Raw genomic sequence first — 12,369 nt, forward strand, 5'->3', positions numbered from 1 at the left:
GTGGAACTAAATGGTTTTGAATGCACTATACAAACAAATCACATAACAAAGGACAATACTCAAGTAATAATATCCCATCGTTTACTGTTGTACCTACAAACCGATTATGTATTACACATCTGATGTGGGCATCACTTGTATACACATTCCATATACGGAGTACTATAATTTATGCTGAGTACTATAGTTCAAATTGACACAAGAATTCAAATGAAGCCAGCGGTCGACAGCCACTGGGAGCAACATATGGAGTGTGAGGAGTTTTACCAATCAGTATGTTTTTTGCTGATCCATGCCAGCTACTAAAAATGGGTATTTGAAATTGGAATGATACGAAATTTCAGCTACTATATTGTTAAGAACACAAACTGCAGCTAGCAACTGAAGTGATGGTTATCCACGTGCAAATAGTCTACTCTATCCATATGCGTACTGATATATAGGAATTGGCTAGAATCTGGGTGGAGTTTCAGCTGCACAAATAAGACTAGTAAAATTGAGAGCTGAGTCAAACAAAATGCAGTAGGCTTACCTCCTACAACCTCACATCTAGTATATTTAGATTAGTACTTGGTGAAGATGCAGCAATAGCTACTTCATAATCTACTATCATGTCGTTCGTCAGTCTCAAATGGAAGATGTGTGATTTTCCTGTGTACAAAACCCAAGGCAGTCGTACAAGTGATGAACATGAAAGAAAGGAAATAACCTTTCATGCCCTAGTAGCTCTACACCATTAGCATCATTTTTTAAAAAGAATGGCATTTTCCTTACAGAAAAAAAAATCAGTTTCTCTACAGAGAATGGTGATTTATTCAGGCAACAGTGTATTCAAGTGACGCAAAGTTGGTTCCAATCTAACATTGCACCTAAGGTGATACAATAGCAATACAATAAAAGACAGCCAGCTCAAGTGGACTTGAATTATGTTCCCTTTATCTATTCAGTTTATTTCCAACATCTAAAATATGAGAATGCTTAACTCCTGCTACGGTTGAGAACAAAATATTTGCAGATTGTCTCTTGGAAAAAGGAATAGGAAAGAATCAGCAGTTTTACAATGAATCATACTCTGTCCTATAATTGCACATATCTTTCACAACATGGGAGGGGACTTGAGATCTAATTTTGCTGGCAGAATGCACCTACTAGTTTGAGCCTTTATATATCTCCTGGAACATTCATTGGCAGCCCACCAGGTTCTTTCCTTAAAGTATCATGTCGATCGCTTTCCTTTCAGTATAACCACGTCCTACAAAAAGTTTATGCAGGTGCACCTACTAGTTTTTTTTCTCTAGCATGCCAATATATTTTTTGGCCTGAAATGGGGCCATGGCATGAATCACATATATAGTTCATGCATTTTAACAGAGAATAACTTGGACTCATCAATCTCAAAAGCACAATATAAATAATAGCACGAAACCTACCCCTCTTGCAACATTAGATACAATCACAACACATAATTGCATCACTAAACAAAACAACTTGCCACTTATGCTAGGATGTGCTGAAATATTTGGCCCATTTACTGTGGCCCATATAAGATTTAAGAATTTGACTAAATAAATCTCAAAGCCCAAAATTGTGCGACAGGCCAAATGTGTTTCAGCTCATGTTGGCGGCTGCACATGAGTGGCAAGGGGTGGGTGCTAAGTTTAGTCCCACATGGAAAGTTGTTGTCATATGTAGTTTTCTGAACAGATACAGTTTCACATATGCAAGAACTGAATGGTAGGAAGATATGATATGATTAATTCACGCCATATCCATTGGTTTCTGATGATTAACGACAGATGTAAATGAAAGACTAGTTCATCTTTGATAATGTTTTAGTCTCATATAGATATAGGTTACATTTCGAAACTTAATAAGTTTTCCAGCAAAAGTAAGGTCAGCTACAAGATTTAGAAACAAAGATAATCTTAGAAGAACAAGCGAAAGGAAATCAAAACATGAAAAAATACATATAACCAAGAGGAATAAACTTCGAAGCATGATTCAATTATTAAACAGTGAACTGCAATTTTACTACTAACTGAAATATGATAGAAAAATAAGAAGATGGAACATGCTAGATAAAATTCAGCATGAAAGTAAATCACACTAACATTTTATGGAGAAGTCATGGTTATAACAGAGAATTGGTCCATTCATACATCAGATTTCCGTGATCTTAAGCGGAAGTCTGAAACCCCAAATACACTTTCTTCTCTACCGTACCGAATGAGACATCACTGTTGGGCAAAGAACACCCAAACAGGAATTACCAGCTTACTACTCAGAGAGGAAACTTTGTTGTGCCATTCACCACTACCAACTTTGATAGCCTGTTCTGGGTTCATGTAAATCTGAAGTTAGTCGGCCCTTCTCCTCTGCAAGCGGCCGCATAGTCTTGAGCGAGGTGTGGGGCAGCATCCTTGTGACGGTAAATGAATTTCTCCACAAATACCTTCTCGCTCGCCGCAAATGTATTGAAGTAATCCCGCTTGCAGTCTAGCAATCCATTATCCTTGAGAAACTTTACAGTGTAGTACCGGGGCCTGAGCCGGCCCTTGAGGCTAAGACTGAGCATTGCCGGCCGACGAGCAATGTAGTCCGGTTCCAACCCCACCTCAGAGATAAGGAATTCCGATTTGCTGTGCATCGTGTCCTTGGACATTGTGAGCAGCATTGGCAACTTGCAAACAGCGGTGCCTACCTCAGCATCGGACCACCTGAACGCGGTCTTCAGTTGCTCCACTTTGACAGCTATCGTCTCCTCGCTGCGGAACGCGACAGCCTGCAGCGCAAGCCTGAACATCCCAGAGCCGCGGGGCACACCTACAGCTTCAGCGCGCACCGCCATGGCCCGGACTTGCTCTGGTTTGGTGCCAAGTAGCCATGGCACAGCGAGGCACAGCGAGGCAATGCCAATAGCATCTATCCCGCACTCGTGCAGGAACGCAACATTGGGCTTGACCACCTTCTCGAGGCTTCTTCTGAGGAGATCGGAGCCGAACTTCAACGCTCGGGTGAGGTTCTGGTAGGAGCCGAAAAGGTGCAGGCAGTAGGGTAGGTTGGAGCCGATGGATCTGGTGCGGAAGCTGAAGGGGGCGAGCGAGACGAGGCGCGCGATCTCAGTATGTGAGAGGCCGATTCCGGTGAGGTCGATAAGGGTAGAGGCCAGCGTTGTGTCTACGCTGGTGCAGAGAAACTTGGGGTCCCTGGCGACCACGGCGGCGATGTCGGCTCTGGACAGGCCGAGGCCGGCGAGGAAGGCGAGGACTGCGTCGGGCTTGGTGGGGGACTTGAGGTGGGAGAGCTTGGTGGAAGCCTTGAGGGCTTGCGCTCGGGTGAGGCCGCAGGTGGCGACGAGGTAGTCCTCGACGGCGAACGAGGGGCTTGGGGAGGCCGCTGAGAGCAGTCGGTGGAGAGGGGAGGCGTGAGAGGTGGCGGGAGATGAGAGGAGACGGGTGAGGATGCAGCTTTGCAGGCGGAGCATGGCGGCAGGAGGCGGCGGCGTGGCGGCGCCGGCGGCAAGCGCTGTAGAAAGGGGAATCGAGCTCTGTACAGAGATGGGCCTTCGTCGTCAAATTTCAGTGTTTTGGCACCCGTGAGCATATGCTCCCGATTTTTAAATTTTATTTTAAATAGATTTTAAAATGTTGAAAAGTTTGGACATAAAATTTAATAGGTATATCTCGAAATTCTACACGTTCACAAAGTGGTTCCACAAAAACCCGACATTTTTACTGTCGTGTGTAAAAAGACAAATTTTAGTGCAAAAAAAAAACAGTGTACGTGACGTTTTTTTTGTCTTTTTCACACAAATCATAAAAAATGTTGGTTTTTTGCAAAACTTGATGTAAGTACGTAGAATATTGATACGTAAGCGCGGAAAATTTTGTTCGAATTTTTTTGACATTTCAAAATGTTATTTCGGTGGCAGGAGCATATGCTCTTATGTGCCGAATTGAGTTTCTGTTTCTTTCTTCCTTCCTTCCTTTCTTTCTTTATTAATTGACAGAAAAAACTCGTCGTTCTAAAAATAAAAAGAGGAGGCAGAACCAACTTAATGTTGTATCTTCCAAAAATGGCCGGCGTCGGTCGAGCAGCAGCATCCACCATGCCACCGGAGTTGTTGCTCCGATGCTAGATGTCGACAAGTAGCCAGATGGCTACCTTCTACGATGCACGTTTGGCGGTGGCCGTCTTGAAACTCCCAATTCTGCCATATGATCCGTACAACCATAGACCAACGGGTAATCGCCCATCAACACCGAATACTGCAGGCTGAATGCTCTCTAACGCCCACCAAGTGCCAGCCATATCATCCGTATGCAGGTCCACTGGGCAGTGAATTGTATGTAGGTAGAGTATGGGGCCATGATGCACACAGTTCGTAATTTGCTTGGAGAAAAAGTAAAGCAAAGTATAATTCAATTGAGAAAAAAAAAACAAGAATATAAAAGCTTTCTGTTCTACCTACAAACAATGGAAGCAAAGCATGATGCGCACAAATATTGCCAAATATGCAGATATATTTATCTATCTGTTATCAAGATAGAAATATTCCAGATAGCTGAATAATCCAAGTCGTCGAGTGTTACAGGTTTTGGGTACAGAGTATCACAGGTTTTGGGTACAGAAATATTCCAGATAGTTAACCATGCATGTCAACAAGTTACGAATTAACGGATGCAAGGTTGTTAATTCGTAACTTGTTGACATGCATGGTTAACTCAATAAAATTCTACATATTAAGATGATATAAGGCAATTCACCGGTTACATAGCTCCTGGTGGCATTTGGGGCTTCCTTTTCAAATTAAAACTGAAAGCGTAAGCTGCAACCGCATTCAACAGTTCATCGAACAATGTCAGTTTGTTGTCAAAAGCTTTCAGTAAGCTACCCCGCAATAATGCCCCTAGAGGCATTGAGTAATAGTGAAGACTGTTTTTTTTTTTTAGAAAGAGAACTTTATAACTCAGACAGTGTTACAGGAGTTTGAATCGTGTATTACAAGTTCTGTTATAGGGATGGGTAGGTCATCTCTCATCTCCCTTTCGCCCAAGGATTTGGCAAGCTTCGCGAGGGCATCCGCTACCCTGTTCGTCTCCCTTTTTGAGTGTATGATGACACACTCATGCATGTCCAGCAGCAGGGCTTTGGCCTCCTGATAGACATCCCACACTCTGGATCGATTTTGAGTCTTGGCACGTAAGGCAGTAACAGCAGCGACATTATCCATCTCAAGGATCACTCTCGAAGGGCCATGTCGAGATAAAATGGTTAGCCCCAACAGAGCAGCACTGGCTTCTGCTTCTTCAACAACAGTACAGTTTGGTAAAGGAGTGCAGGCCGCGAAGATTACCGCTCCGGTACTGTCCCTAGCCACAGCACCCGCACCGCTGATTTTGCTGTTTGGCAACATTGAGCCATCAGTATTAAGTTTTGTCCATCCCACCGGTGGAGCAGTCCATGATGGAGGCACTACGGCAACCTCCGGGGGGGTCGAGGAGGTTGGGGCCAGCGATCTCTTGCCTTTACTATCAACATGGAGGGAACCTGTTCCGTGGAGTCACCATGATATGCTTGAAGGAAGGCGATCGAGCTGGCAATGGATTCTTTGCCCTTCTGATGTATCACGTCATTCCTCAGGTGCCAAGAGCGCCAAAGAAGCAGCAAGATTCTGGCTTGCATGTCTTTATCTGACTGGGAAAGAAGCAGCTGAAGCCAATCACTTCCTGTATTTCTGAATTTCGACTCTTCCGGGAGATCCCACACCTCACGCAGTGCATGTCGCAGGGCCTTGGCTTTGGTGCAGCTGACAGTAGCATGGTGAGCATCCTCAGTGCCGTTGCCGCAAATCGAGCAGATACTATTCACTTCGAGGGTTCTGCGGCATTTGTTATCCTTGGTTGCCAGCGAGTTCGTGGCGACCCTCCAACCAAAAACTCGAACTTTTGGTGGCACCGTGGCTTTCCAGATGTTGTTCCACAGCGGGCGGTCACCATTCAGTTGGCAACTGGAGCTTTCGTTTCCCCGACTGTTGTTTGACACTCAAAGCTAGGCGATAGGCGCTCTTAACGGTAAAAATACCATTACTTTCATAGTGCCAGGCCACACAGTCTTCCACGTCATTTGCTGGGAGGTTGATTTTCAGTATGGTCTGAACATCAAAATCATAGAAAAGTTCCCGCGAGAGAGTGGTGTTCCAGTTGTTTGAGTGAGGCAAGATCAATTGGTTAACCCAGCGACGTCTCGAATTTTTCTTTAGCCCTGCAATCTTTAGGCCACTGTCCCTCGGGAGCCAATTGTCTCTAGAAATTTGGGTGTTTTTTCCATTGCCAATTCTCTTGATGATGCCTTTTTTTAGAAGCTCCAGACCGAACTCAACGCCTCTCCATACCGGGGAGGCATCGGTTGCAAAAACCGTGTCAAGTAGGTTTCCATTGGGGTAGTATTTGGCTTTGAGGACCCTGGCACACAAGCTATTCGGCCTATGGATTAACCTCCATGCTTGCCTTGTGATACGTCTCAAACGTATCTATAATTTCTTATGTTCCATGCTACTTTTATGATGATACTCACATGTTTTATACACACTTTATGTCATTATTATGCATTTTCCGACACTAACCTATTGACGAGATGCCGAAGAGCCGCTTGTCTGTTTCGCTGTTTTTGGTTTCGTAAATCCTACAAAAGAAATATTCTCGGAATTGGACGAAATCAACGCCCAGGGTCTTATTTTTCCACGAAGCTTCCAGAAGACCGAAAGGGAAACGAAGTGGGGCGACGGGGCGCCGACACCACAGGGTCGCGCGGCCTGGGTGGGGCCCGCGCCGCCCTATGGTGTGGGGCCCCCGTCAGCCCTCCGACTCCGCCCTTCCGCCTACTTAAAGTCTTCGTTGCGAAAACCCCAGTACCGAGAGCCACGATACGGAAAACCTTCCGCAGACGCCGCCGCCGCCAATCCCATCTCGGGGATTCAAGAGATCGCCTCCGGCACCCCTGCCGGAGAGGGGAATCATCTCCCGGAGGTCTCTTCATCACCATGATCGCCTCCGGATCGATGTGTGAGTAGTTCACCCCTGGACTATGGGTGCATAGCAGTAGCTAGATGGTTGTCTTCTCCTCATTGTTCTATCATGTTAGATCTTGTGAGCTGCCTATCATGATCAAGATCATCTATTTGTAATGCTACATGTTATGTTTGTTGGGATCCAATGAATATGGAATATTATGTCAAGTTGATTATCAATCTATCATATATGTGTTGTTTATGTTCTTGCATGCTCTCCGTTGCTAGTAGAGGCTCTGGCCAAGTTGATACTTGTGACTCCAAGAGGGAGTATTTATGCTCGATAGTGGGTTCATGCCTCCATTGAATGCGGGACGATGTGACGAAAGTTCTAAGGTTGTGGATGTGCTTGTTGCCACTAGGGATAAAACATCAATGCTTTGTCTAAGGATATTTGTGTTGATTACATTACGCACCATACTTAATGCAATTGTCTGTTGTTTGCAACTTAATACCGGAAGGGGTTCGGATGATAACTCCGAAGGTGGACTTTTTAGGCATAGATGCATGCTTGGATAGCGGTCTATGTACTTTGTCGTAATGCCCCGATTAAATCTCATAGTAGTCATCGTGATATATGTATGTGCATTGTTATGCCTTCTTTATTTGTCAATTGCCCAACTGTAATTTGTTCACCCAACATGCCATTTATCTTATGGGAGAGACACCACTAGTGAACTGTGGACCCCGGTCCATTCTTTTACATCTGAAATACAATCTACTGCAATACTTGTTCTTTACTGTTCTTCGCAAACAAACATCATCTTCCACACTATACATTTAATCCTTTGTTTACAGCAAGCCGGTAAGATTGACAACCTCACTGTTACGTTGGGGCAAACTACTTTGATTGTGTTGTGCAGGTTCCACGTTGGCGCCGGAATCCCTGGTGTTGCGCCGCACTACACTCCGCCACCAACAACCTTCACGTGCTCCTTGACTCCTACTGGTTCGATAACCTTGGTTTCTTACTGAGGGAAAACTTGTCGCTGTACGCATCACACCTTCCTCTTAGGGTTCCCAACGGACGTGTGTCTTGCACGCCATCAAGCAACTTTTTCTGGCGCCGTTGCCGGGGAGATCAAGACACGCTGCAAGGGGAGTCTCCCACATCCAATCTCTTTACTTTGTTTTTGTCTTGCTTTACTTTACTTTATTTACTGCTTTGTTTGCTCTTTATATCAAAAATACAAAAAAAAATTAGTTGCTAGATTTACTTTATTTACTGTCTTGTTTGCATTCTCTATATCAAAAACACAAAAAAAAATAGTTACTTGCATTTACTTTATTTAGTTTGCTTTATTTACTACTGCTAAAAATGAGTAATCCTGAAGTTGAAGTTCGTTCGTTTAAGCAACAAGGGGGAGAAAGTTTTAAAGATGCTTGGTACAGAATTAGTGATGCTCATCATAGGTGCATTAAGAAACACTCCACTATTATACTACTGTTGCCTGCCAAAACCCACCGGCGAGCACCGACGAGCAACACGGAGAGCCGAGAGGCTCCCAGGACTGCTGGAGGGCCCTGGTCCCTCGGGCGACGGCCCGCAATGCTCTGGCACACGTCCCAGCTAATGCAAGGGTGTGCCACCTGACCTATACCTGGTCAAGAAGGTGAGGGATTGCTTCGATTAGTTTCCTGCATGGCAGACACGTAAACATTAAATACGAGCCCGATCGGCTCTCAGGTTACCCTGTGAATCGGCTCAAAGAGCCGATTACCCCATGATTCACGTTGGATTTACGATGACATGGGGATCCTGCTTTATCAATATCAAGTTAAACCAATCTACGACAGTTTAGGGTTTTCACCGCATAACCGGAACATCCTACACGTAGTTGAGCCTAGCAGATACGAAAGATGATGGAAAACTAGTCCTAAAGAGGCCTAAAAACCAACACGAAGTCGATTCCCGGAACAATCCCTTTAAGATCAGCAAACCATACCTTGACGCACTACCGGATCGTTCAACCCGTTTGCAAGGACTAACAATGCGGATATCAAACTAATCATTGGAGAACAAGGAACAACTATAACAGATCAGATCTACTAAATAAAGAACAAGCAAGGTGCTGCCCTTACACCCAAGATAGGTGTAAGGGCAGCTTGATATTGAGAGGCAGCGTAGCTAAGCAAGCATATCATGAAAGTATCGACGTCAGCCCCAAAACATCTATGATAAGGGTGTTGCTCGCCATCAAAAAGGCTTCGATGACGAGCAACACCAACAACGAATAAGCTGATATCGCCTAGATCGCAAGATGCGATCTAGGCAGCATGTTGCTTACCCGGAAGAAACCCTCGAAACAAGGGGTGGCGATGCGCCTAGATTGGTTTGTTGTGAACGTGATCGTCCTTCTTTCTCAATAACCCTAGGTACATATTTATAGTCCGTAGACTTTCTAATTTGGAAATAAACCTAACCGTGTACGACTAAACTCTATCTCTTAATTCTAACAAAATCTACCATAATGTACAGATACACGGGCAATCTAGCCCAAACTCCCGTACAAGGCCAATTCAGAAATATTTTACGTGCATATCCTCTAAGCCCATCTCAATCACGGCCCATCTCCTGCTCTGGCTAAATTCTGGTGATAACAACTACTTAGGAACTTTTATGTTGGTATCTCTAGCTGGAATAGGTATGTTCTTGATACTCTTGCGGGAGGTAATTTCCTAGGCACTCCTGCTTTGGAAGCTAGTTGCATCATTGAGAGTCTAGTTGGAATACCACCTGTTAATGAAGCTAAAATTGAAATCTCTCTTGAAGATGTCATGAAAAAGTTGGAAACCATAGAGAAAAATCTTCCAAGTGTTGAGACTAAATTGGGGATATTACTTAATAACACCGATAAACTTGATAAAACTCTAAGTGGGATCAATGAGAGAATTGCCGTTTTAGAAACTTGTGCTACTCATGATAATCGAACCCATAGGATTAGTGAACTTGAAGAAGCTATGGGAACCTTGGGTTCAACTTTTTCTTCTCTTAAGTTTAAGGAGAAAGCCTATGTGGGTAAGTAGCAAAAGTTCATGTATGCCTCTAAAGTGCCTATGCCAAAAAAAACTATTATAGGCCTAAAATTGACAAAGCCCTTAGCACCACTACGGATGATGGAGCATCTAAGATACCTATTGATGTTGATGCTTCGTCTCTTGATAATACTTGATTCACACTTTCGCGCCTAGCTGAAAGGCGTTAAAGAAAAGCGTTTATGGGAGACAACCCATTATTTTACTTCTGCACTTTTGTTTTATATTTGAGTCTTGGAAGTTGTTACTACTGTAGCAACCTCTCCTTATCTTTATTTTATTGCATTGTTGTGCTAAGTAAAGTCTTTGATAGTAAAGTCAATACTAGATTTGGATTACTGCGCAGAAACAGATTTCTTACTGTCACGAAATTGAGCAGCCCCTTCTGTAGGAAATTTAGAAAAATCTGCCAATTTACGTGCGTGATCCTCAGATATGTACGCAACTTTCATTAAATTTGAGCATTTTCATCTGAGCAAGTTAAGTGCCCCAGAAAAATTCGTGTTTACGGACTGTTCTGTTTTGACAGATTCTGCCTTTTATTTCGCATTGCCTGTGTTTGCTATGTTTGATGGATTTCTTTGTTCCATTAACTTTCAGTAGCTTTGTGCAATGTCCAGAAGTGTTAAGAATGATTATGTCACCTTGATACGTCCCAAACGTATCTATAATTTCTTATGTTCCATGCTACTTTTATGATGATACTCACATGTTTTATACACATTATATGTCATATTTATGCGTTTTCCGAAACTAACCTATTGACGAGATGCTGAAGTGCCAGTTCCTGTTTTCTGCTGTTTTTGGTTTCAGAAATCCTAGTAAGGAAATATTCTCGGAATTGGACGAAATCAAGGCCCATGATCTTATAATTCCACGAAGCTTCCAGAACACCGAAGAGGGTCAAGAGGGGAGGCCCAGGGCCCCCACACACCATGGCGGCGCGGCCGAGGAGGGCGCCCCTACGTGTGGGTCCCCCGTGGCCCTTCCGACTCCGCCTCTTCGCCTATTTAAGCCTCCCCGACCAAAATCTTCGAGACGGAAAAGCCACGGTACGAGAAACCTTCCAGAGCCGCCGCCATCGCGAAGCCAAGATCTGGGGGACAGGAGTCTCTGTTTCGGCACGCCGCCGGGACGGGGAAGTGCCCCCGGAAGGCCTCTCCATGGATACCACCGCCATCTCCATCAACGCTGCTGTCTCCCATGAGGAGGGTGTAGTTCTCCATCGAGGCTAAGGGCTGTACCGGTAGCTATGTGGTTAATCTCTCTCTCCTATGTACTTCAATACAATGATCTCATGAGCTGCTTTACATGATTGAGATCCATATGATGAGCTTGTAATCTAGATGTCGTTATGCTATTCAAGTGGATTTTACTTATGTGATCTCCGGAGACTCCTTGTCCCGCGTGTGTAAAGGTGACGAGTGTGTGCACCGTGTGGGTCTCTTAGGCTATATTTCACGGAATACTTATTCACCGAGTTATGATTTGAGTTGGATGTCTCTATGAAATTGTGGTGTGTTAGTACCTTCTATGAATGCTCACGAGTGACGAGCGTGGGGTGTTTATTAGTACTTGGGAATACATCTTTAAGGTTTGCCTACATGATGAATTAGTGTTCGTTATCTTGCCAAAGAGTAATTCAGAATAGCATAGTGAAGTGCTTATTTATATTCCTTTATGATTGCAATGTTGAGAGTGTCCACTAGTGAAAGTATGATCCCTAGGCCTTGTTTCCAAATACTGCAATCATCGCTTATTTATTGTTTTACTGCATCTTTACTTCCTGCAATATTACTACCATCAATCGCACGCCGACGAAGCTATTTTACGGCGCCGTTACTACTTGCTCATATTCATTCATACCACTTGTATTTCACTATCTCTTCGCCGAACTAGTGCACCTATACATCTGACAAGTGTATTAGGTGTGTTGGGGACACAAGAGACTTCTTGTATCGTGATTGCATGGTTGCTTGAGAGGGATATCTTGACCTCTTCCTCCCTGAGTTCGATAAACCTTGGGTGATTCACTTAAGGGAAACTTGTTGCTGTTCTACAAACCTCTGCTCTTGGAGGCCCAACACTGTCTACAGGAATAGAAGCGTGCGTAGACATCAAGCACTTTTCTGGCGCCGTTGCCGGGGAACGAAGAAAAGCAACACCACAGAGATTTCTACCTCCCACGTCAACCACGCGCCAGTTGTGGACAGCAAGCTATTTTCTGGCGCCGTTGCCGGGGAGGAAAGGTAAAAGTCACTCAC

General features: G+C 44.2%; 1 protein-coding gene across 1 annotated transcript; it reads right to left on the reverse strand.

The window, feature by feature from the left end:
• Positions 1–2,084: 2,084 nt before the first annotated feature.
• On the reverse strand, positions 2,085–3,484 carry LOC124650468. Its single transcript, XM_047189986.1, has one exon. The coding sequence runs from the start codon at positions 3,482–3,484 to the stop codon at positions 2,342–2,344; it is 1,143 nt and encodes a 380-aa protein (XP_047045942.1). The 3' UTR covers positions 2,085–2,341.
• Positions 3,485–12,369: the final 8,885 nt, after the last annotated feature.

Source organism: Lolium rigidum, chromosome 4 (assembly GCF_022539505.1).
Source record: "Lolium rigidum isolate FL_2022 chromosome 4, APGP_CSIRO_Lrig_0.1, whole genome shotgun sequence".
Classification (NCBI taxonomy): domain Eukaryota; kingdom Viridiplantae; phylum Streptophyta; class Magnoliopsida; order Poales; family Poaceae; genus Lolium; species Lolium rigidum.

Excerpts from the sequence above, each read along its gene's own strand:
- LOC124650468 (XM_047189986.1), bottom strand. The coding sequence starts at position 3,484 with ATGCTCCGCCTGCAAAGCTGCATCCTCACCCGTCTCCTCTCATCTCCC.